The sequence below is a fragment of the Lithobates pipiens genome, unplaced genomic scaffold, assembly GCF_037356315.1.
Source record: "Lithobates pipiens isolate NorthernLeopardFrog02 unplaced genomic scaffold, aLitPip1_a1.2 Scaffold_18, whole genome shotgun sequence".
Taxonomy (NCBI): Eukaryota; Metazoa; Chordata; class Amphibia; order Anura; family Ranidae; genus Lithobates; species Lithobates pipiens.
In genome coordinates, this window is record NW_027507758.1 from 84,005,787 (window position 1) to 84,031,407 (window position 25,621).

General features: G+C 42.4%; 1 protein-coding gene across 2 annotated transcripts in view; it reads left to right on the forward strand.

The window, feature by feature from the left end:
* The window catches only part of COQ8A (coenzyme Q8A), a 118,079-nt gene that overhangs the window by 61,221 nt on the left and 31,237 nt on the right, over positions 1 to 25,621 (forward strand). For both annotated transcript variants that reach the window (XM_077485862.1, XM_077485863.1), the window contains exons 5-6: positions 752 to 835; positions 24,160 to 24,282. In XM_077485862.1, coding sequence (XP_077341988.1) covers positions 752 to 835; positions 24,160 to 24,282 — 207 coding nt within the window. The remainder of the gene's footprint in view (positions 1 to 751; positions 836 to 24,159; positions 24,283 to 25,621) is intronic.

The window sequence follows — 25,621 nt, forward strand, 5'->3', positions numbered from 1 at the left end:
CACTTTCTCAGTCCTTCTCTGCAGCATGCGTTTAGACAACCACAGCCTGTGAGACCTTGCGCACCTTTTTGTTTTGATGTACCTGGACTGTTATGGCTGATATGAACTGCAATTTAAGTGGGCTTTTTAAAGGTGTTCATTGAATTGGATGATGACAATTGGGAAAAGTTTAACGCAGCGGTCAGGGTTGTCCAGTGTCCACTAGCAAGGGGAAACTCCAAGAAGGGCACAGATTTTGTCTTTTCTGGCTACTGAAGATGTATAGAAAAACTGAGCATAAAGCTCAAAACATCAAGGAAAAAAAAGACTCAAAAAGAGAATTTCCTAATAGTTAAGTGGGAACAATAGGGACTATTGCGGTATCATGTAATAATCAAAAAATAATCAACAATAAAATTCAATCATATTTTATTATAATAAAATATGATTGAATTTTATTGATTATTTTTTGATTATTACATGATACCGCAATAGTCCCTATTGTTCCCACTTAACTATTAGGAAATTCTCTTTTTGAGTCTTTTTTTTTTTCCTTGATGTTTTGAGCTTTATGCTCAGTTTTTCTATACATACTATTTGGGACGATGGTATCCTGGTTAAATTTGAGGCTGTCACATTATCTATGGCTACTGAAGATAATGGGTACTGTCTCTTTTATGCCAGTATCCAGTCCTGCTGTGACTGTTACTCTATGCATTGATCATGTGCATGCTTGATTATATCTTTAAAGTTCACATTTCTTTTTGTTCAGGATTGGCGGTTGGTCTGGGCATCGGAGCGATAGCTGAATTTGCGAAAAAGAACCTAAGTCCAAAATCAGAGACTGGTACTAATGGTAAGTAATTTGTAACAAGCACACAGTATACGTCCTAGTGCCAGCGATCAAGCCTTCCCAAAGGCCATATATAAACAAAGTCCAGGGATTGCTGCACTTAAAATTTATTAATTCCACATGTAATTACATACTTTTCATGCCGTTCCAAATAACAGTTTTGGGCTACAAAGCTTGCGCCCTTCTTCAGATGGGAAACGAGATGTATCCTGACATTATTCTCACTTCGTTTGATATTGTTACATTTCATACCAGAAATCCAGTAGGCATTGATTGATCAATACAAATTATCATTATTTTCATCCTAGATTCCAGAGAGATGGCTCAATGAGATGTAATCGCGCTCCAATAGCATAGAAAAAGTTCCATTTATCCTAGTATTAAAACATACAAATCCATTAACAAATGTCCATATAAAAAATAATGCATTCAAATCATAATCTATATACAATCTCATTTTAGTGATCTATAGAAATAAATGCAAGTCAAAATCCGAGTTTAAACCTCTAGGTGGTAAAGTATCCAATCTATTTATCCATTGTACTTCCATTTAAAAAAAAAATTATAAAGTGTAGCGCTGTATAATTCTATGTGAATCTGTACACACATTAAAATAATAAAGAAAAAGTATAACCACTTGCAATATTATAATACCACAGTGAAGTGCCCACCAATAGTACTGTGTATTAATACTTATTAGCATGCATTCTACAAAAGTGAACACTGTATGTGAAAAATAAAGAAAAAAAACCACTGAAAATCTAAAACATAAAAAGTCCATATAAGAGTGAAGTCCCAAATATAAAATGAAGATTTAAAGAGGCATTCCAAAAATGATTCTCCAGAACCTTCACCCAAATGCCGATACCACAACCTCAACAGATGTAGGCTTACCAGATACTGTTGACCCAAATGAACTTATATTCAAAGGGTCATACGTGCTCATCACTCTGGTTATAAGGAACAGGCTCCCAGCTCACAAATCGATCAGTCAGACCATAGAACTTGCCCTCCTCCGTTTCCCAAATAAACTTGGACTTTATCACTTAAAAGAGATCTCCGACACCAGCCAAAATCCACATAAGACAAAAAGATGTGGCCAACATAGCGTCCTCTACTACTGCCTATTTTATCGATAAGCGCTTGAACAACTACATATATGTAAGTTTGCTACCATTTTTTAATACATTTTATTTTAAACGGTATCACGCTATGCTGGCTATAATCTCGCTATAATCTCTTTTAAGTGATAAAGTCCAAGTTTATTTGGGAATCGGAGGAGGGCAAGTTCTATGGTCTGACTGACTGATTTGTGAGCTGGGAGCCTGTTCCTTATAACCAGAGTGATAAGCACATATGACCCTTTGAATATAAGTTCATTTGGGTCAACAGTATCCGGTAAGCCTAAACCTGTTGAGGTGGTGGTATCGGCACTTGGGTGAAGGTTCTGGAGAATCCTTTTTGGAATGCCTCTTTAAATCTTCATTTTATATTTGGGACTTCACTCTTATATGTTTAGATTTTCACAGTTATTTTTTTTTTCCCTTTTTCACATACAGTGTTAACTTTTGTAGAATGCATGCTAATAAGTATTAATACACAGTACTATTGGTGGGCACTTCACTGTGGTATTATAATATTGCAAGTGGTTGTACTTTTTCTTTATTATTTTAATGTGTGTACAGATTCACATAGTATTATACAGCGCTACACTTTATATATAATTTTTATTACGTTTGTGCTAAAATATCCACATTTAGCGTGTTAGCTGCTCTGTTTGGACAGCGCAGTGTCACATTTGTTGTACATATACTTCCATTTTTTTAAATTTAATTCATGATTACCCCCACCCCCTTTTGTTTAGGGGTACTCCATCAAATGCCATATATTTCACTTGCAATACAGTATACCATCTCAACATAATTTCTCGCTAATAGTAATTTTGTGAGTTTATCCCTTACAGAATACTTATGTCTGGTCTGGCAATTCTATCTTTTACTTTTTGTATTGTTTCACCCACATATAAATAGCCACATGGACATTTTATAACATATCACATAAGACTGGCATGCATGATGTCCTCCTCAATTTTATTGCCTCTGTGGATGTGTCAAAAACGTTCCCTTTTATTACATACATACATACATATATATATATATATATATATATCTCTATATATATATATATATATATATATTTTTTTTTTTTTCTCCAGTATTCATCTGGCATTACATGCAATTGCATTAGTCACTGCTCTTAATGGTGCCCACTGCCCCAACTCTAAAACCTATACACTTATCAGCCACTTTATTAGATACACCTGTTCAATTGCTTAGTAACACAAATTGCTAAGCATCCAATCACATGACAAAAACTCAATGCTTTTAGGAATCTAAACATGGTGAAGACTATTTGCTGAAGTTCAAACTGAGCATCATAATGGGGAAGAAAAAAGTTTTTTTTTTTTTTTTTTCCCCAAAAAAGTTTATTGAAGATTTTGCAATACAAACAAACAGAATGTAAGTACAGTACAATACATCAACAAATGACCGTATAAACAAAGGAGTTCTGTTGCGAGTTGTGATGTGTGGTAGCGTATATATAACTGATGCCCGAATTCTGGGGCAAAACAGAGGTGTACCAGGTTTATCTATTTTCCGTTTTCGAGCAGGCGTCTAGGATGGGATAACACTCGGGTCACAAATGGGGTTAGAGAATCACTGGGGCTTGTGTTATGATCTGCTGTGAATTCCTCGCATCGGGGTTGGCAAAGTCTAGTGGCATATGACCTATGCCGAGGAGAACCCCAGTCAGAGGTATCATGGGATACTGGTAGGGAACCGAGGTATATGTAAAATAAACCATTCAGTATCGCATCAAGCCTCTTTCGTATCCATCCACCCCTAATGGGAACTATCTGTGGACGGAGGAAAACTGTCGGCTGAGTAATAAGGCTCATGAGAAGACTTGACGGGTTATAGTACATTTGTCTCTGATGCCCATCATCATTATATGTTAGTCTGCGCTCCGTTGCTAACCCTGAGCTGAGGCGATATCCAACATGAGGGGAGGGTGGGGGGAGCGATTGTCTGCAATAGCTTGAGTATAGAAATAGTATGTGAGGAGATAGCGATGACTCTCTCGCGTCTTTTTCTATCTTTTCTAAGTATCGTTTATGGTGAAAGAGAGAGTAAGGATGGGAAAAGTCACCTATCACAATGTTATATTAAGTTGAGAGTGGGAGTACAGAGTTGGTGGTATGTTTTGTGGAGGTTCTGAATTTTATCCAGCATGCCCATGTGTGGGTGAACTTAGAGTGTCTGTCATGAGCTTGATGTACAAGTCTTTCCATTTCTTCAGTTTTATCAATCTGTCGGTACCATTCATTTACATTTGGTGATCTTGTAGTTCTCCAATGTCTGGGGATGCATTGGGTGGCAGCGTTAAGCATATGTAAGGTGAGTGATTTCCTATAGCTTCGTTCCGGAATCGACGTGTGGTGCAGCAGGTATTGGGCTGGAGAGTAATCTGGGTGGTATGTAGTGATTTTTACAATGTTATCGTGGACTTCTTTCCAGTACGGCTGAATCAATGGACATTCCCACCAAATATGTAAGAATGATCCCATGGCCGTGTTGCATCTCCAGCAAGTCGGAGGGACGTCGGGGAATAATCTGTGTACTTGATCTGGAGTGTGGTACCATCTAGAATAGATTTTATATCGGTTTTCTTGTGCCGATACGTTTAAAGATCCCTTATGTGTGTGTTCGTATATCCTAGCCCAATCAGTGGTCATGGATGTTGACAGTTCATTGTCCCATAACTGTGTTGTGTGTTTATGTGCCGTAGCGTCTGAGCTCAGCATTGTGGCAATGGTTGAAATTGGGTGTTTTTGAGGTTCTGGACTATTGCATAGTGTTTCAAAAGAAGTGAACTCTCTATGCCATTGCAAGAGTGGTTTAGTAGAAGTGAGAAAATGTCTAAGTTGTAGAAATTTGAAAAATGGTAAATGAAGTTCAGGGAATTTAGCAACCATGTCGGGATATGACAGTATAGCCCCTTGTTCAAAGAAATGGTGTGCTCTGTATGCAGGCCATGGATGGTTGGGTCCCTGACCTGTTATGTCGGGGGGGGGGGGGGAGTCCGAGTTCGAGGACAAAGGGGGTCATGGGTCCCTATGACAAGTTAAGGTGAAGAGTTCGACCTGTTTGATACACTGCACGTATAGATGGACCTATCGGGGTGTGTCCGACATGTTGTGGGGATTGCCTGTTTAGAGATCCAAGGAAGGTTGATCAATTGAAGTGGAGCTATATCTTGCTCCAGTTGAATCCATGCCTTATTTCTTTGGTGTATATGCCAGTCCACTATTCTGGTAAGCAGATTGGCGTGATAGTATGTGTGAATATCCGTTAGTCCCAAGCCTCCAAGTTTCTTGGGTAGTATAAGTTTGGCCCAGCTCAGTCTTGGAGGATGGTGGGCCCATAGAAATTTTCTGCACATGGTCTTGTAAAAATGAGTTGGGGTCTGCTGTGTGGATAGTTTGCAGCAAGTATAGCAATCGTGGGAGGACATTCATTTTTAGGATTGCTATTCTGCCAAACCACGAAAATGGGCCTCTATGCCAATTCAGAAGGTGGTCTTGCAGTTTAAGACGTGTTGGACTAAAATTGTGATCATACAATTTGGACAGGTGACTGGGGATTTTAATGCCCAGGTACGTTAAGGCATGGTGTTCCCAACAGAAGGGGTAGTTGTCGGCATTGGGCTACAGCCTGGTCTGACAGGGTGATGTTCAAAGCCTTCGATTTTTCGAAATGTATTTTTAAATTAGAGATTATTTGAAAGGTGTCCAGGTCTTTTAGTAAGTTTGGAATAGTGACAATAGGGTCTGATAAAAAAAAGCATGATATCGTCAGCGTATGCGGCAATTTTATATGGTTTATCTTTTGATATCTATCCCTTTTTTATGTTTGGGTTTTCCTTCAGCATACGGAGAAGGGGTTCAAGTGTTAAAACAAAGATGATTGGGGAGAGAGGGCAACCCTGACGAAAGAAAAGGGATTTAAGTGACGTTGAACGTGTCATGGTTGTTGGTACCAGATGGGCTGATCTGAGTATTTCACAAACTGCTGATCCACTGGGATTTTCACACACAACAATATCCTAGGGTTTACAGAGAATGGTCCGAAAAAGAGAAAATATCCAGCGAGGGGCAGCTGTGTGGCTGAAAATGCCTTTTTGAGGTCAGAGGAGAATGGGCAGACTGGCTCGAGATGATAGAAGGGTAACAGTAACTCAAACACGTTACAACCAAGGTGTGCAGAATACCATCTCTGAACACATTACACATTGAACCTTAGATGGGCTACAGCAGCAGAAGAGCACATCGGGTGCCACTCCTTTCAGCTAAGAACAGGAAATACACACAGGCTCACCAAAATTGGAAAATGGAAGATTGGAAAAACATTGCCTGGTCTGATGGGTCTCGATTTCAGCTGCGACATTCAGATGGTAGGGTCAGCATTTGGTGTAAACGTCATGAAAGCATGGATCCAACCTACCTTGTAACAACGGTTCAGGCTGGTGGTGTAATGGTGTGGGGGATATTTTCTTGGCACACTTTGGGCTCCTTAGTACCAATTGAGCATTTTTTTAAATACCACAGCCTTCCTGAGTATTGTTGCTGATCATGTCCATCCCTTTATGACTACAATGTACCCATCTTCTGATAACTACTTCCAGCAGGATAATGCACCATGTCACAAAGATCAAACTATCTCATCACTGGACAATGAGGTCACTGGACTCCAGTGGCCTCCACAGTCACCAGATCTCAAGCCAATAGAGCACCTTTGGGATATGATGAAATGGGAGATTCACATCATGGATGTGCAACCAACAAATCTGCAGCAACTGCGTGATGCTCTAATGTCGCTATGGACCAAAATCCCTGAGGAATATTTCCAACAACTTCTTGACTCTATGCCACGAAGAATTAAGGCTGAAGGCAAAAGAGGGGGTCCAACCCGGTACTAGCAAAGTGTACCAAACAAAGTGGCAGGTGAGTGTATATGGTTCATAGCTGCCTACTGGAATATTCGGAGGAAGCGTGCAAAAAGCGTCCCTCAGGACCCAAGTAATGTAAAAACTGAATGCCAACCACTAGCTAGCCACAGTCATTCACAAACTGAAATCGCAGCTAGCCGCCTGCTTTTTTTTTTTTTTTTTTTTTTTTTTTTTTTTTTTTTTGCTCTTCTCAATAAGAGTCAAGATTTTATAATTGCCAGTTTGCCGGCCTAATAAAACCGTGTCAAATTTTTCTGCCAATGGAACTTCTAAGGGAAGTGACCTTTTTTCTTTCTGACCTTTTTTCTTTTTGTTTTTATTTATTTTCTGGAAAGTGACAGAAGGTTTTTCATGTTTTACTTGCATGCTCCTGCAGCCATGTAGAATATGACGGGCCGTGAGTTGTGCTTTGTTGGTTAGTAGTTGATGGCCTTGTACCGGCTGACCTCCAGGGATCCACAAATAGATCAGGCTTAGAGGCTAAGACCTGTCTGTATGTCCGATTGCTGCTCTGTGTGGATTAGACTATCAAAACTCTTGTCATTCAGTGACAAGACGGGTTCTTGGTAGCTAGTTCAGTCCGTACATCCCCATAAACATCGGGCTTTGAAAAAACGCATTTGTCACTATACACTGTCAGGAGCCCAGGACACCAATGTGTTTATTTAAAGACTAACAATAATATTTTAGCATAGGGAAGAGTTAAAGTTTAATCTGCTTATAATTTACTTTATGAAAAGCTGCAATCCTGGTAAAACAAGTTGCTCAAAATATAAACTCCATGTGTATTTATACTTGAATCTTGGAGACCTGTTTATAAAGCAGTGAATTTTGACTTAATTGACAGTGATTTATCTTCAATGGACGCTTGATGAAAGTCCCTCGCTGCTTTTTAAAAATGTCCCTTAATTCTAGAGCTTCACAATTCTGACCAAAATTAGAATTGCGTGTTTATTTATTTATTTATTTTTTTTGAGCTTGTTTGAGACGCTCCATCAATCTATCTGAATTAATCACTCACACACTCTCAATCAGTCGCTCTCAATTTGAGATTGATTCGGAGAGATTAAGCATTTGATGATACAAAAAAATAAAAAATAAAATAAAAAAGTAAAGCAGCTCACATTTCCTCAGTGCTGCAGTCACGCTTGTCCCTGAGACCTCTGTGAAGAAGCAGCATTACTTACCCGACCAATCATATTCTTCTTTGCTGAGTGACGTCAGCATGCTGGCTCTGACGGCTTCCCCTCTGCTCCAAAACAGGGAAACATCCCAGGGACAACATCGATTGGTGCGCGGCGTCGCACACTTTTCATCTCAAAACATTCAAATTAATTAATGGTCGAAATCGCACAAATCTTGAGTTGCAGTTGCAGCAGGTGGAGAATCGAGATGACTATTTTCTGCGATTTAATTGTGCAGTTCTACTTGGTTGTCCATGTATTTCTTCCCGATCTGTGTAGTAGTCCAACGTGAAACAACTTCTGCACTTTGCCTCTGCTTAGGACCTAGCTGTATTAAAGACTGGTCACTATGTACATCATCATAATCTCTTTTCCTTACGTCACTCTAATGATGTTACTGTATCTGATATGTTGTATATTCTGATGTTTTCTCTTATGTTTGTAATATTATTATGGAAATTTCCAGCAAAAATACAATTGAAGGGGGGGAAAAAAAAGACCGGTCGCAGCTGCACTCTCTCCTTGTGCAGGGTGACTGGTCTTGTCTCCTTCCCCCTCCTGTAGTTTTCTGCAGGCAGCCTGTAGTGGGTGGAGCCTGCTGGGTCCCTCCCACAGCTCTACTCTGCACAGGCTATGTACATTACAGTGATGATGTCACTGCTACTTTAACTTTGTGGCCATCAAAGTATGTATATAGAGAGAGAGATTTTATATATATATATATATAATATTATATGAGAGAGAGAGAGCGCGCGCTCTTGAGCTCTCTACATAAAGATGGCCTAGACTATAAGATTGCCAAGACCCTGAAACTCAGCTGCAGCACGGTAGCCAAGACCATACAGCGGTTTAACAGGACAGGTTCCACTCAGAGAGAGCGAATATATATCTTTATATATATATATATATATATATATATATATATACATTATTCTCTTTGACATTGTTGTAGGTTTAGAAACCTCTTAGACATGCGATTCACACCCGCACTGCAGGTGCCCATAACATGCGGTGTCTGTGAGATGCGAGTTTAGCCATACTATTATAGGGCTGAACTCGCATTAAATTTGCAGGAAATAGTGCAGGGACTTTCATACGTTTTATCTATTTACCGTCATGCCTAATAGTGTATAGCTTTCCATAATTAAGTTTTTATGTAGTGTCAGTTGTAGGCAGTGTTCTACAGGGTGCCTGTTATTATTCCATTTCTGTTCCAGAGAAGCTTTCCATCTCCCTCTGACCAATGCCATGACATTGGTTTGCACTGAAGCAGATGAGGGTTATGATTTTCAAGTAGAACTGACCAAGCATTGGTTGTGCCATCTCCTCTCAAGACTGAGGTCTTGGCCCCGATGTCAAGTCTGATGGGAGCTCTCATGAAACCACATTACTTACCCACCCAGCATGCATGGCTCGGCAAATGTTTGGTTTGGGCAAGTAAAACAGCAGCTCTGATCTTTTGAAAACATATTTGCTTGTATTGAAAACATAATATTGTAACAATGGAAATGATAGTGTTTGCACTGCATTTCACAATCCCTATTGGCGGAGTGTAGGTGCCAGGTATTTTGTGTTGTGCCACTCCTTCCTAATGGAACTCTGAATGCACTCCCTGGACATTTATTTACTTTTAACAAATTGTTTCTTTGTATAAGGAAGGTTAACACTATTAATGAATATGTATCTTCCGTATACACCATTGAAACAAGGAACAGACTTAAAGGGCAGCTCTACCTGATGAAACTCATTCTAGTTCTGTGTGGATTATGGCTAGATACAGTATCTCACAAAAGTGAGTACACCCCTGAGATTTTTGTAAATATTTTATTATCTTTTCATGTGACAACACTGAAGAAATTAGTTTGCTACAAAGTAGTGGGTGTACAGCTTGTATAACAGTGTAAATTTGCTGTTCCCTCAAAATAACTCAACACACAGCCACTAATGTCTAAACTGCTAGCAACAAAAGCGAGTACACCCCTAAGTGAAAATGTACAAATTGGGCCCAATTGGCCATTTTACCTCCCTGGTGTCATGCAACTTGTTAGTGTTACAAGGTCTCAGGTGTGTTAAATTTGGTGTTATCACTCTCATTCTTTCATACTGGTCACTGGAAGTTTAACATGACACCCCATGGCAAAGAACTCCCTGAGGATCTGACAAATTATTGCTCTACATAAAGATGGCCTAGACTATAAGATTGCCAAGACCCTGAAACTCGGCTGCAGCACAGTAGCCAAGACCATACAGCGGTTTAACAGGACAGGTTCCACTCAGAACCGACCTTGCCATGGTCAACCAAAGAAGGTGCCTGCACATGCTCAGCCTCATATCCAGAGGTTGTCTTTAGGTAACAGACTTATGAGTTCTGCCAGCATTGCTGCAGAGGTTGTAGGGGCACACTGCATTAAATTGGTCTACATGGCTGTCGTCCCAGAAGGAAGCATCTTCTAAAGACGATGCACAAGAAAGCCTGCAAACAGTTTGAAGACTAAGGACATGGATTACTGGACTCATGTCCTGTGGTCTGAGACCAAGATAAACATACTTGGTTCAGATGTTGTCAAGCGTGTGTGGTGGCAACCAGGTGTGGAGTACAAAGACGCGTGTGTCTTTCCTACAGTCAAGCATGGTGGTGGGAATGTCATGGTCTGGGGCTGCATGAGTGCTGCTAGCACTTGGGAGCTACAGTTCATTGACTGAACCATGAATTCACACATGTACTGTGACATACTGAAGCCGAGCATGATCCCCCTCCCTTCAGAGACTGGGCCGCAGGGCAGTATTCCAACATGACCCCAAACACACCTCCAAGACAACCACTGCCTTGCTAAAGAAGCTGAGGGTAAAGGTGATTGACTAGTCAAGCATGTCTTCAGACCTAAACCCTATTTAGTGTCTGTGGGGCATCCTCAAATGGAAGGCGGAGGAGTGCAAGGTCTCTAACATCCACCAGCTCCGTGATGTTGTCAAGGAGGAGTTGGAAGAGGACTCCAGTGGCAACCTGTGAACTCCATGCTCAAGAGGGTTAAGGCAGTGCTGGAAAATAATGGCGGCCACACAATATTGACACTTTGGGCCCAATTTAAATATTTTCACTTAAGGGTGTACTCGCGTTTATTGCCAGAGGTTTAGACATTATTGGCTGGCTGAGATATTTTGAGGGGGCAGCAAATTGACACTGTTATACAAGTTGTACGCTCACTACATTACATTGTAGCAAAGTGTCATTTCTTCAGTGTTGTCACATGAAAAGATATAATAAAATATTTACAAAAATGTGAGGGGTGTACTCACTTTTGTGAGATACTGTATATTACACACTGGCATTACACATCTGAATGACCAATGTATTATCCCAGAATGTATCATCTATCCTGTTTCAACTATTGTAGTGTCAAACCGTTTTTATCTTCCTTTCTTTGTAAATATTCCAGAATGCAAAATCAGTTGGTGACTCCAGCCACTGGCAATTTCTGCCAAGGAAACCTATGCTTGGAGATGAGCTGCTTTTGCAGACTGCCGGAAAATGCTATTTTCTCAAATCGCCTTTCAGGACAACCCCGGAGAGAGTGTAGCTCCACCTTGTCATTAGGAAACACATGCCCACTTTAAAAACACCTCCTCTTCCTCCATGGCTTCAGTTATTGTGTTTCCTCCTTGGAGGAAGCATGTGCCTGAACCAGGGAGAGCTACACTCTCTGCAGGGGAGTAAGGCTTACCTTAGCTACAGGTTGTTTTTTTCTTTGACCCCCAGCAGCATCTCCAGTGGGGGAGGACTCCTGGAGCTCCTGGTCCCGCCGTCTCACGGGAGTAAGGACCCTCGGAGTGCCGGCGTCGGGTGCCCGGTGTCCGCTGATTTAGCACAGGGAGGGCTCTGTCGCTGGCGGAGGTCGCTGCAGGTCAGCGGCGTGGCTCCGTTTTCGGCGCCGGGTCCCGGGCGGCGACAGCATCTTTTACGGTGACGCGCGGGCGCTCTGAGGGGGCGTGGCGCCGTGGTTCAAGCGCCTGGAACGCAGGGATCATGGGGCGGGTCAGGTGACCGTGTGCTTCCGGCCGGCCCTGATGACGCGGCGGCCGGGAAAATTTAAAAAATGACGGAGCTGTTTGTGATGGCTGCCTTACTCAGCGATGGAGGAGTGTAAGCCAGCTATGGCGGAGACAGGCGCCCCTAGCACCGGTCCAGCCCAGGTACGTAAGGTGCACTGGCACCCTCTGCTTCACTGTTGGGCTATGTCTTTGTCTGTTCCCCCCTCTTGGGGGCCTGTCGCTGCAGGTCAGAGGTGACTTCGCTCTGACCTTTTGCAGCCTAGTTCTGGGGTCTCACTAGTGGTCTATTTGGTGGTGGGTCTCTGCACTGGCTTGGTGTTAAGCGACTGGTTGTTGAGAGCTTTTAGTGAGTTAAGCCTGCATGTCGTTTCAGGAAAAATCACTAGGAAAAGCTAGACCAGGTCAGAGAAAATGTCCTTCTTGCAAGACCCCCCCTCAGATTCGTGGCAGAAGGCAATGTGCAGAAATTGTATCAGAGAATTGGTGGAAGAGGAAACATCCCAACAATATAAGGATTTGTTTTCTTCGGTTAAAGAGCTGACAAACTCCTTGAGTTCAGTCAGGTCCATCCTGATACAAAACCCTCCCGCACAGACCGAGCCTCAGAACTTACCGCCCAGCCCCAGGGCGTCGTCGTCCAGACAGGTGGAGACCGAGGATTCTGGAGACGAAGGGGGTAGTACTCTCATCTCCTTCAGGGATTCTGAGGAGGAGGAAGAGGAAGACGATAGCAGGGGCTCTAAATACAAGCTATCACTAGAGGAAGTAGATGACATTCTTAAAGCAATCTACTCTAGAAATTCAAGAAGAAAAAGTACAACTGTCAATTCATGACAAAATGTACCAGGGGTTGGACGAAACAAAACGGAGAGTTTTTCCAGTCCACAGGGTTCTCTCAGATTCAGTGAGAAAAGAGTGGAAGGACCCAGAAAAAGCCCCTTTCTTCTCTAAAGCTCTCAAGAGAAGGTTTCCCTTCGAAGATAAAGACTTAGAGGTTTGGAACAAAAAACCCAGAGTCGATGCAGCTTTCTCACAGGTATCCAGACGAACGAATCTAGCCTTTGAGGATATGGGGATCCTTAAAGACCCAATGGACAAAAAAAGCTGACTCCATCCTTAAAAAGGCTTGGGAAGCTGCGTCAGTCAGTCTAAAACCAGCTATGGCAGCTACGGTAGTGGCCAGGAATCTGGAATGTTGGGTAGAGAAGCTGAAGAGCCATATTGAGGCGGGGACACCCCGCAAGGATCTCTTAAGCCGCGTACACACGGGCGGACTGTCTGTCCAACTTAGTCCGCCGAAACACATTTCAGCGGACAGTCCGCTCGTGTGTGGGCTTCAGCGGACTTTTTCAGCGTGCAGTCTGGCGGACTAAGTATTTCGGAATTTCCGTAATATTGTCCGTCCAACTTTGGTTTCAGCGGACAGTCCGCTCGTGAGTAGGCTAGTTGGACGGACTAAGTATGGCGCATGCTCAGAAAGGATTTACACGGCGGAAGGTTGCATTGCTGTGTATTGGACGTCCTATTTCTAGTCCCGTCGTACGTGCTGTACACGTCATCACGCAAGCTTTCAACGGACTGTCTGTTCATCGTGTGTGGTCAAGTCCGTTCATTCGAAAGTAGGACGGACTGTCCGTCGGATTGTCTGACGGACTTAGTTGGCCAGACAGTCCGCCCGTGTGTACGCGGCTTTAGAGTCCTTTCCACTGATCCTGAATGCAGTCAAATATATGGCGGATGCATCAGCAGAATCAGTTTAACTTGCCGGCAGGTCTTCGGCTCTTGTAAATTCAGCCAGGAGAGCAGTTTGGCTGAAAACATGGTCTGGGGACACTGCTTCTAAGGTCACGCTGTGTGGTCTGCCCTTCTCGGGTGACTTGCTCTTTGGACCCGATTTAGAGTCTGTGCTGGATAGGACAGCCGATAAAAAGAAGGCTTTTCCAGCTAAGAAAAAGCAGGTTGCCAAAAAGAATTTTCGTGCTTTTCAGCAGTCCCATAAAAAAGACCAGGATCGCAAGAGCAGATGGGGTTCACAGAAGGGCAAAGGCAAGGGTGTAGTCCTCTTTAGATCTCCCCCAGAGCAGTCCCCTAAGAGCAAGTGACAATATCTCCCCAGTGGGGGGGAGACTGTCAGCTTTTCGTGAACAATGGGACAGGCTGTCTCCAAATCTGTTCGTGAAGAGTATTGTCGATCAGGGGTACAGGTTGGAATTTTCAAAACCACCCCCGAGCAGGTTTTATGTGACAACATTGCCAAGGGATCAGGAGAAGGCCTCTGCAATGAAGCTTTTGTTACAGGAGCTGATACAGCAATAGGTTCTGATTCAAGTCCCAGTAAACCAGCAGGGCAGGGGTTTTTATTCACATATTTTTCTGGTGAAAAAACCCTCAGGGAAGTACCGTTTAATCCTGAATCTGAAAGTTCTGAACAGGTTCATTCGGTACAAACATTTCAGGATGGATACAATTTTTTCCATCAGTTATTGACCCCAGAATGCTTCATGGCATCCCTGGATCTAAGGGATGCCTACCTTCATATACCCATTCATCAGGCATCGCAGCAGTTCCTGCGCCTGGCATTGAAGGTGGGGAGTTCAGTATGGCACCTCCAATTAAGGGCTCTGCCATTCGGACTCTCGTCCTCTCCCAGGGTCTTTACGAAGATTATGGCAGAGGCTTTGGAGCCCCTGAAGTTGAAGGGGATTCCAGTCGTCCCTTATCTGGACGACCTTTTGTTTTTTGCGGACTCCAGGGAGCAGGTCCTAGTCAATCTCCAGAGGGCCCAGTCTAACCTCGAGGGCCTGGGGTGGCTTCTAAATCTAGAGAAGTCGAACCTGACCCCTTCACAGGAAATGAAGTTTCTGGGGTATACGTTAAACTCGATTCTCCAGAAAGTTTTCCTGCCGCTGGAAAAACAGGAAAAGTTGCAGCTAGCTGTACAGCGGATACAGAGCAACCAGGCAGTCTCAGTCAGGACGGCTATGGCAGTTCTGGGCCTGCTTACGGCGGCAATCCCGGCCGTTCAGTGGGCCAGGTTCCATTCCAGACCCCTTCAGAGGGAGGTTCTGTCAAGCTGGTCCCATCAGGATCCTTTGGAAAAGCAGTTAAAAATTTCGTCAAGGACGAAAAGGGCTCTTTGGTGGTGGAGAGACCAGGCAAACCTCTCAAGGGGCCTGGTGTGGACCTTTCCTGTGGACAAGCGTCTTACCACAGACGCAAGTGCCTGGGCTGGGGGGCCCACCTGGATGGTCAGACCTCTCAGGGGGTCTGGTCCAAGCAGGAAGCTCAAAGATCATCCAACTGGAGGGAGTTGAAGGCGATCTTTCTGGGTTTGGTGGCCTTTCAGCAGAATTTGAGAGGTCACCATGTCCAGGTGTTGTCAGACAACACAACAGCGGTTACCTACATTATGAAGCAAGGGGGAACCAGGAGCAGGAGCTTGATGGAGTTGGCCAATCTGTTGTTAGCCTGGGCAGAGCAGAACACAGCCTCACTATCGGCAGTGCATCTGAAGGGCTCTCAGAATTTGTTTGCGGACCTCCTAAGCAGGCGCAAATTGCTAGAGGCAGAATGGAGCCTGAATCAGGAAGTGTTCCTGATGATCTCCCAGGCTTGGGGGGTTCCACAGGTAGACCTTTTTGCCAGCCAGCAGAACTCAAAGGTGGACAGATTCTCTTCTCTTCACCGAGGAGATGCAGCAATAGGGTTGGATGCATTTGCTCACCCCTGGCACTACCAGCTGTGCTACGCCTTTCCCCCCTTTTCCTCTAATTCCACTAGTGCTGAGGAAATTCAGGGAAGAAGGGACAGACTTAATACTAGTCACTCCTTTTTGGCCAAAAAGGCCTTGGGTCGCGGGTCTTCGAAACCTAGCCTCGAAGCCCCCATGGAGGTTACCATTCAGAAAAGATTTGTTATCCCAGGGGACAGTAAATCATCCAGAGGTGGAACTTCTACAGCTAACCGCCTGGTTTCTGAAGAGGACCTATTATTAAAAGCCAAAGGTCTCTCAGATAAAGTAGTAAAGACCCTGCTGTCTAGCAGGAAGGCAGTTACACAGGCAATTTACATTTAAGTCTGGAAAAAGTTCAACTCCTGGTGTAGTTCTAGAGAACTCAAGGTCAAGAGCACGGTGTCCGTCTTGGAGTTTCTCCATGAGGGAATGGAGAAGGGTCTCGCAGCCAGTACCCTGAAGACTCAGGTGGCTGCCTTATCAGTTTTCTTTGAAAAGACTTTATCTAAAGAAACTTTAATTTCTTGCTTGAAGTAGACCAGTAGCCCTTAAAGACTTTCCCAGTTGGGATTTGTCTACAGTTTTACAGGGTCTCTCGGGAGCACCGTTTGAACCCTTACAAGAAGCTTCTTTACAGAAGGTGGTTTTAAAAACAATCTTTTTGGTGGCCATCACCTCGGCCAGGAGAGTCAGCGAGCTCCAAGCTCTAGCTATTACAGAACCCTTCCTTAGAGTTTATCAGGACAGGGTGGTACGGAGGACGGATCCAGCATTCCTACCGAAAGTATCCTCAGCTTTTCATCGATCACAGGAAATAGTGTTACCTACATTCTCTGCAACCCCAGCGAATGCAGGAGAGGAAGTTTTTCACACATTGGATGTGAGAAGGTGTCGATTACAGTTTCTGAAAATGACTAAAGATTTCAGAAAATCAAAACGCCCTTTGTGATATTTTCTGGATCACGCAAGGGGGAGAAAGCTTCTAAAAGTACGCTGGGTAGGTGGCTTAAGTTGGCTATAACAGAAGCCTATAAAGCAAAAGGAGAAATACCTCCCTCAGGTATTGCTGCTCACTCTACTAGATCCACGGCAGTTTCATGGGCTGAAAGGGCCGGTGCAACGCCTGAACAAATCTGCAAGGCTGCCACTTGGTCCAGTTATTCGACATTTCTCCGGCACTACCGGTTAGATCTACAGGCAGTAGTCCCGCCCTAGGGTAAGTTTCTCGGTTATCCTCTCCGGGGTTGTCCTGAAAGGCGATTTGAGAAAGACTAAGTTAGACTTACCGGTTACGGTATTTCTAAGAGCCTTTCAGGACAACCGTTACTTCCCTCCCTAGGTTATGCTTAGTAAATGTATTAAGTTCTACCATGGTGTTGTGCTTTCTGTGCTTTGTTTTCCAGTGTCGGAAGGCCACAATAACTGAAGCCATGGAGGAAGAGGAGGTGTTTTTAAAGTGGGCATGTGTTTCCTAATGACAAGGTGGAGCTACACTCTCTCCGGGGTTGTCCTGAAAGGCTCTTAGACTTACCGGTGACGGTATTTCTAACTTAGTCTTTCTGGCTGTCATGCTAATCAAGTGATTTTAAATTTTTATTAACTACTGACCTTGAAGAGGCATGCAGATTTTTCTCTCCAATTTCCTGTGCTTGTTTCAGGCCAGTGACAGAGGATAATGAAGTAACTAGATTAACATGATGGCAAGACAAATGGGCATTTTTTAGGAGGTCAACAATGGTAGCCATCATGTTTCTGCAATGACATGGGCAACACAGAGCCTACTTGTGCAAAACTTTATCAACAGGGAGGAAAGTTTGACCTGTGGTTTATATATATATATATATATATATATATATATATATATATATATATATATATATATATATATATATATATATATATATATATAATAATTTTTTTTTCTTTTAACGGAGGTCACTTGTAAATGTTTACTGAGGTTCATTTTATATTGTGCAGTTCATTAATCAAATGGCATGCAATAAAAATTATATATAAAACCATTATTTGGGAGTAATAGGGGTTGAATGTTTCATTGATGCTGGGGACCTCTTGAGTGCTCCTCAAAAGAAAGGTGCCCTCTGGAATTTATCATGCGTGTCTATGAGTATGCTGGTGAATTTTTAATTGAACTGATCTGCAGGTACGTTTTTTCATTTGAGCCAAGGAGGAGTGTGTAATTTTATTGCCCCCATGCTTTTGCTATAGTTGTTTGGCATCCACCCAGTGCATAGGAGAATCGTTTGTTTTGGAGATTGGCTAGAAAGGGAGTATTGAGATAAAAAGGGCAAGCCAAGGATCTTTTGTGAATGTGAGGTGAACTATGGTCCAAAATCTACTTGGCAAAGGGCAGGTGTGCATTAGATCACCTGCAATGTATAAAGCAGGTACCTGGGTGGAAGGGGTGGAGATGTGCTTGTGAGCACCTTGTATGGTGATTCTGAAGAAGCAAGAGGCAGTTCTGGACCAAGTTTGCTGCTAAACTTGCTTGAGTTTGACACTTCTTACAAGTCTCTTTTTCTATTTGGAAATATAGGAGTGAGCCATTTGAAAGGTTAGACCTGTCCTTTAGGAATTGCATGTTGCTTGGCTGTCCGGAGTCTTGGGGTTTAGTACTTTTGAGAAGATGACCCAGTTGTGAATTCACTGTAACCAAAGTGAATTCACAACTCGTGGCTTAAAGGACAACTGTACCAAAGTAAAGTGCTCTTTCTCTAGGAATGCTATTCTTGTAATTATAGGGGTTGATTTACTAAAACTGGAGCACTCTGAATTTGGTGCACCTGTGAATAATAGCCAATCAACTTCTAACTTCAGCTTGTTCAATTAAAGTGTTTCTAAACCCACAACAGTAAAGTCAGTCTGTATATGCAGAAAAGCATTGTTATACTCCCTGTGCAACCTAAGGGGTTAATCCTCCACATTGTGTAAAAAGGCTGTTTGATCCTGTCTTCTCTGGTCTTCTTCCACAGTCCCCAATCTATCTGCTGATAGAACAGAGGCTAGGGGACGATCTGCACATGCTCAGTTTAGTGTGCATTGCTAGGGTTTTTTTTTTGTTTTTTTACTTTTTTGGGAGAATGCATGTGATCAGCACAGGGCCAATGAGCACTGTCCAGACAGAGGGTCATATCCATGTTCTGTGGAAGACCAGATTTGAGGAATGCAAGGTCCTGGGTTTAGTAACACTTTAAGCTTTGACAATAAAACCAGGAAGCTGATTGGTTTCTATGCAGGGCTGCACCAGATTTTGCACTCTTATATAATCTCTAATTCTCTGAACTTTTATAATAAAACTTTTTACAGGATCTCACACTGGTCATTAAAATCTCCCCATTCCCTCTTGAACTGTGATGCATGAAATTTTTTTAAGTACATTTTTCATTGGGAATGGAGTTTCTTTGTAGAGACTTCGTCTATGTCCCCACAGAAGGTACACGTTGCGTCTGGTGAATAGTACTGGGAGCATAAATGTAAATCGGACAGAGTTCTAAGAGTTGACCTAAACTGCAGCCAAGGTAGTGTGGTAACTTCCCCATATCTCATCGCAATATCCTAGTTCTCATTTTACTAAATAATGGCACTCCAACATTTTCATTTTGGATATGAGAACTACATTATATGCTTATAGATTTACAAAGCGTTGGTAGTTTTGATTGTAAAAATGTGACAACTTAAAGTATATATTTGGGCAAAATATGAAACTATATACAGTTCAAGAACATTCTCTTATGTTTTTCGCCTTTAAAAATACTGCAAGTACAGGAAAAAAGTCAGCAAAATCCAGTGTGGGTGTGGGGACCAGAGAAGATAAAATATAAGCCATTTAAAATTCAGCTTTAACTCATGAGGTGTAATGTACTTGTGTAAATTATATGGTTTACCACCCTTCATGACTTCTTAGTCTTTTTTTAGAGATGAAAGCCCTATATTTCCAGTGATCATTTCACTTCTGACTTTAAAAAAATTGATTTTGTTCCCTTAACAGAGATGAGGTTTTGTAAGAAACAATCATGTAATAAAGATCATCAGTATCAGTGTCAAACATTTTTAAAGAGTATTTATTTTTATTTTTTTATTTGATTCCCGACGTGTGCATCTTGGCAAGTATGACCCTCAACAGTGCCATGTTATGTTTTTATTTCTTAATTCACAAATGATATTAACATCTTTGCTACAGAGTGCTAAATCCTATCTTTGGTTTATTGAGCATTTATTGCAAACTGGACTTTGCCAGAAAACGTATTAAATTTTTTTTTTTTTTGTTACAGCCTCTGATAAGCTTGTTTTCTTACACTTTATCACTGTGTAACCTTGTTATGATGTACTGTATTTGACTGGGAAGTATTTGGCATAAAAGCGTTCAATAACCTTAATGTTTATAGAACCTGGCAGGTAGTCTCATTAAAAGCTGCATTCCAAATTGCATGTTTAAAAGGGAAACTGTGTGTATGTGTGTATGTATGTGTGTATATATAATTTGTATAATGGATCATCTTCTATAAAATACTTTTTTTTTATAGAATGTCCTACTTTTGTATAATTTTTCAATTTGGGGCTGTAGGGCTACCATTTTGGCATATTGCATACATTGGTTTTCCTCCTTGCCTAGTGTTGCTGCATAACTTACAGATTTCTCTTGTGGTAAGGGAGACAAACAAGACTCGCAGTGCTGATCTTTGTTTACTGCAACCCATAGGTGTCTATGGCCTACCTAAAGAAATTCACATGATTCCCACATCAGCACAGGCAGTGCTGAAAGGGGAATCCCTCCTGCTGAGAAAGTATGTCCGGCAGGCTGGTTGTACCCAAGTTGATTGATCAACTTGGTACATTCAGCCTGCCCATAAACGGATGCAGTTCCGGCTGAACTAGCTGAGATTCAAACCATCTATGCCCAGCCTTAGGCTTTAGGTCAGATTAGGTAGCGTGGGCATAGTCGCTTGTATGTGTTGGTTTTTAGGGCTTGGGTAGATTTTGAAATGGGGACTACTTTTGCAGCCTATGGCCCCTTTTCGCAGGGCCGTTCTGTATGTCCCTTTTTCATCCATCCATCCATCCATTGATGGATAAATAACGGACATACCTGTATTTCTATGGGATTGCAAACGATCATCCACTGACATCCGTCTCCGCTAAGCTCTGTTTTTAATGACAGACGAAAACCCTATTTTAAGAATAAAATAAACCCATAATTGAGGAAAAACCTTTAGCGGAAGATCTGCTGACTCATTTTTAAAACCCCCCCCCACTAAACACACAGTATATAGCTGGTTGCTAAGGAGGGGCCTGGGAAGCCAGCCGCCACATCCTTAACCAATGGGGCATCCAAAAAATTTTTTTATTTTTTTATTGCAGGTCACCAGGAGAGGATGGCAGTGGAGAAGACTAAGGCTTTTAAAGGAATTGTCAAAAACCAGCTCTTGGTTTTTACACTTCACTGCCTTTTTGGGAAAAGGGTAGGGGTAGTATGTACCCAATACCCATTCACATGGGGGGAACTGGATCTGGGGGCCCTCAGATTCCTATAAGCCCCTGCCCACAGACCCCAACAACCACCAGCCAGGGTTGTCGGGAAGTGGCCCTTGTCCCCATCAACATGGGGGCAAGGTGCTTTGGGGTGAGGAGGGCAGAGCCCCCCTGCCCCAAAGCACCCACATCCCCCCTCCCCACCCATGTTGAGATATGGTATGATTTTTGGGTATGATTAGTTTTAGTGCCGTGGGACCAACATCCAGAGAGTTTACCTTCTGATGTTCTCTTGGGCACATTTGTCATCATTTTCTGTATTGGTTCACTCCATTTCATTGGCTGCACCCTGCTTTGGAGGAAAATATATTTGCCAGGAATGTGCACCCTTCACAATCCAGCTTGTTGACCTATGGGAGAAGTGGAATGGCTGTTCACAATCGTTTTCTAAGATGACTATGGAATAAACAAAGATTTATAAACCCAGGTTGATCACAAAGCTACCATACATGCATGGCTAAACTGGCATTGTACTGAGCTGAACTAAAATCCATGATATCCTAATTGTTAATGCTAAAGACCTACTCTCCTAAGAACAACTTGCATCTGTACGGACTACATAGTATATAGGTACAACACCAATGCATCATCACCATTCAGGATGCATTAACTGGAAGGGGCAGATTTTGAGGTTGGTTTATTTTTTATTTATTTTTTATTTTTTTATATTCTTTTCCTTTGCCACTGTAGATTTGGAAATACCCCAAAAAAATAAAAACAAACCCTATCTCAATGCCCAGGGCTTTCAGTTGTAACACTACCAAAAGCCTTGAAGAGGAAGGGGGGCTTATCTCCCTGAAATGCATTAGGCCATTTTTATGAACTGGAATACAAATAATTGATTTCTGTCTGGTGTTCTCAAGACTTATTCCCTTTTGGCACGCCTCGCCTATTGCCACAGTTCACAAGACCTTCACAATTAAGCCACCAGAAACCACCTACCACAGGCAAAGTCTATGGATACTTCACATGGACAGTTTACCTGGAAGGAGCACAGCAGAATTCCCTTTAATGTACAATGAAACTGGCAACACGTTCTTGGTGTCTTTTGTCTAAGAGATACGTTATGAGCAATTTGCCTTTAGGCTAAAGAGCTAAGACCCCTTTCACACTGGGGCGTTTTTCATGAGCTTTAGCGTTAAAAAAAGCGCCTGAAAGAAGCCGCAACTGCAATCCCAATGTAAAAGCCTGAGTGCTTTCACACCGCGATCCCTTTCACACTGGGGCGTTTTTCAGGCACTCTAACGTTAAAAAAAAAAGTGCCTGAAAGAAGCTGCAACTGCAATCCCCATGTAAAAGCCCGAGTGCTTTCACACTGAGGCGCTGCGCTGGCAGGGCGTCAAAAAAAGTCCTGCAAGCAGCTTCTTTGCAGCGCTTTTGGAGCGGTGAATACACCGCTCCTAAAGCGCCCCTTCCCATTGAAATCAATGGGAAGCGCCTGTAAAACGCTATTGGCAGCAGCGTTTTGTGGCCGCATTTAACCCTTTATTTGGCCACTAGCAGGGGTTAAAAGCGCCTCAATAACGCTCGAAAAACGCTGGTAAAGCGCTGCTAGCTTAAGCGGCGCTTTACGAGCGTTTTTCGGGCGCTGACATTGTGAAAGGGCTCTTAAAGCACTTGGGCTTTCACATTGGGACTGCAGATGAGGCTTCTTTCAAGCGCTTTACAGGCGCTTTTTTTAACGCTAAAGCGCTTGAAAAACGCATGAAAAACACCCCAGTGTGAAAGGGGTCTATGAAGCTCTTCCAGGAGAAGCTAAATAAAGGTTATTTTAGATTTGGCTTCTTTAAAGCAGATGTTAAATTTGCTTATTTTGTCTTACTTGGTTCCTTCCTACCCCGTACTTGCTCTTAAATGTTTTAACGAAAACCTTTCCTATTTTTAATGGTATACCTTGTCTTAGATCCAGTGATGTCATGACTTTGTCTTTGCGCTTCCCTATGCATTGCAGGCAGACCAGGGTTGTTGGGAGGTGCCGGCAGGATGCTATACATATCTTCCTGAAAACATCCCAGCATCCTTCCCCAGTACTTCTCTCAAGAGCCCCCAGCCCTGGTGACAAGCATTGGGCTGGCTCCTGTGGGAGGTTATGCCAAAAGGTGGGAATTCTTAGACAAGATATATTTGCATGCAGACCACCCTAGGTAAACTTCACATGTGAAGCAGAAACTCCCATGATTCAAAGAACTGAAATACAATGAAAGCGGCAGGCCAGGGAGTCAGGCTGGGGAGGAAGTGGCTAGATGATGCTGGACCTCTTTTTCAGCCAAAAAACTAGGTTGGCGCTATGTGACTTTCTGAAGCACGCAGTGTGCAGTGAAATTGGAGCAAGTAATTTGTGGTACAGGAGAGACGCCGGTACAACTGTGCAAGACTGAAGGCAAAGCTGGAGTTCAACTTTAAATGTCACTAAGCAGTTTTTGATCCTAAAACAACCATATAACATAAAATACAATGTTTCCCTTCATCCCAGTTACTGTCAGAACCACATGGAAATGCTGTGCTGGACACTTCTGGTTTTGAGTGGAAAACTTCACTTTGTGGATATTTATAATAAAAAATAAAAGAAATTCCAATTCTAGCAATTATTTGATACCACTGAAGATTACTTTCATCAGGCGCAGAGGGGTTCCTGAATTTTTCAAGCCAAATGTTTTGTATGTCTGTTTATTTCCAATTCATTTAATTGTGCTGTGCAATCTCGACGCAAGTGTCATGTTCATTGTTATCTTTGTTCCTTTCAGGTAAAAAGGCTGTAATGGACTCCAGCCCTTTCTTATCCGAAGCCAATGCGGAGAGAATTGTCAGGACCCTGTGTAAGGTCCGTGGAGCTGCCCTGAAGCTGGGTCAGATGCTCAGTATTCAAGGTGAGATGCCCACCCATGACCTCCTACTGGAAGGAACATTTACACTAAAGTTCTTTTTTTCTAATCATTTCTACACCAGAAACATGTTCAAATGTTTCTTACACCTTCTTTGTAGATGGGATTGTCTTTTTTATTTTTTTTTTGTAGGTGGGCTTGTCTTATTGTAGGTGGGATTGCACAGTTCTTCTCATCCCCCTTTATACCTGTACTTTGCTTCTACACGGGATATTTCACCCTCTGGAAATGTGATTAGGTTTTGATTGAAAGGTTTTGTTTGTAAATGGTTCTTTAAATGTTAAGCTAGGTTCAGTATTAGTTTTGCAAGTGTAGAGGTGTGCCATACAGTTTGACATAGATGACCTTTTATTTTTTTACAAATTTTTTTTGGTTTTGGAGATGCACAGAAAAATGGCGTCCAAAAATGGTGTTATTGGCATTTTGCCAATTAGAGAAAAAGATGCTGATAATTGTACTGAAAATGCGCTTATTACCAAAATTTGACTATGCTTATGGTGTTTTTCATGGGTCATGCGACTCAAAAACTGCATCAACATAACACTGGTGCGTTATTGATAATTTCTTGCTGCCTTTTCAATGCATTTTAAAGGAAAAGTGTGTGTATGTGGTGGTTGTGTGTGTTTTTTTTTTTTTTTTGTTTAACTTGCCAAAAATGCAGTAGGCACCTATATAGGTGATACACCAGTGATAAGGAATGCCATATTTTTGGGGGAAAAAAACAAATAAAAACTTTTTTAAATTATCCCATGACTTCTGATATCAAAATCTTTTAAATGTGGCTCTAACCCAGGGTTCCCCCAAAGGTTGCTAGGGGTTCCTTCACCATTGAGCAATTTCTGCCTCTCAGATAAGTTCCCACTGACGCCATTGATCTTTTTAGTTATCTGTAAGGTAATTCTTCCCAATAACCACAAGTGTAAGGACCATTCTTCCCCCTGACCATCACACTATTGTATCATGAGTTGTAGATTTCTAATTTTTTAGCAGGGGTTCCCCGAGACCGGAGAACTATTTCAAGGGTTCCTCTGTGTTGAGAAAGGCTGCTCTAAACTCTCTCTCAGCCATTATGAAGTATTTTTTAATCCTTGTGATATTAGCCTTAGTAAATTGGAATTAAAAAAAAAAAAAATTAAAGCGGTGGTCCACCCTAAAAATAAAAATTACATTAACATTCTACAAAAAATATCTAAAAAGTGAAAAAAAATATTCTACTTGCCAGAAATGCCGGTTGCTAGGCAGTCTTCCTAATCTGCCTCTTCTATTCCGCAGCGCTTTTCCTTCACTTCCTCCTCTTTGGCGAGCTGCCCCGTTTTCTGGGACG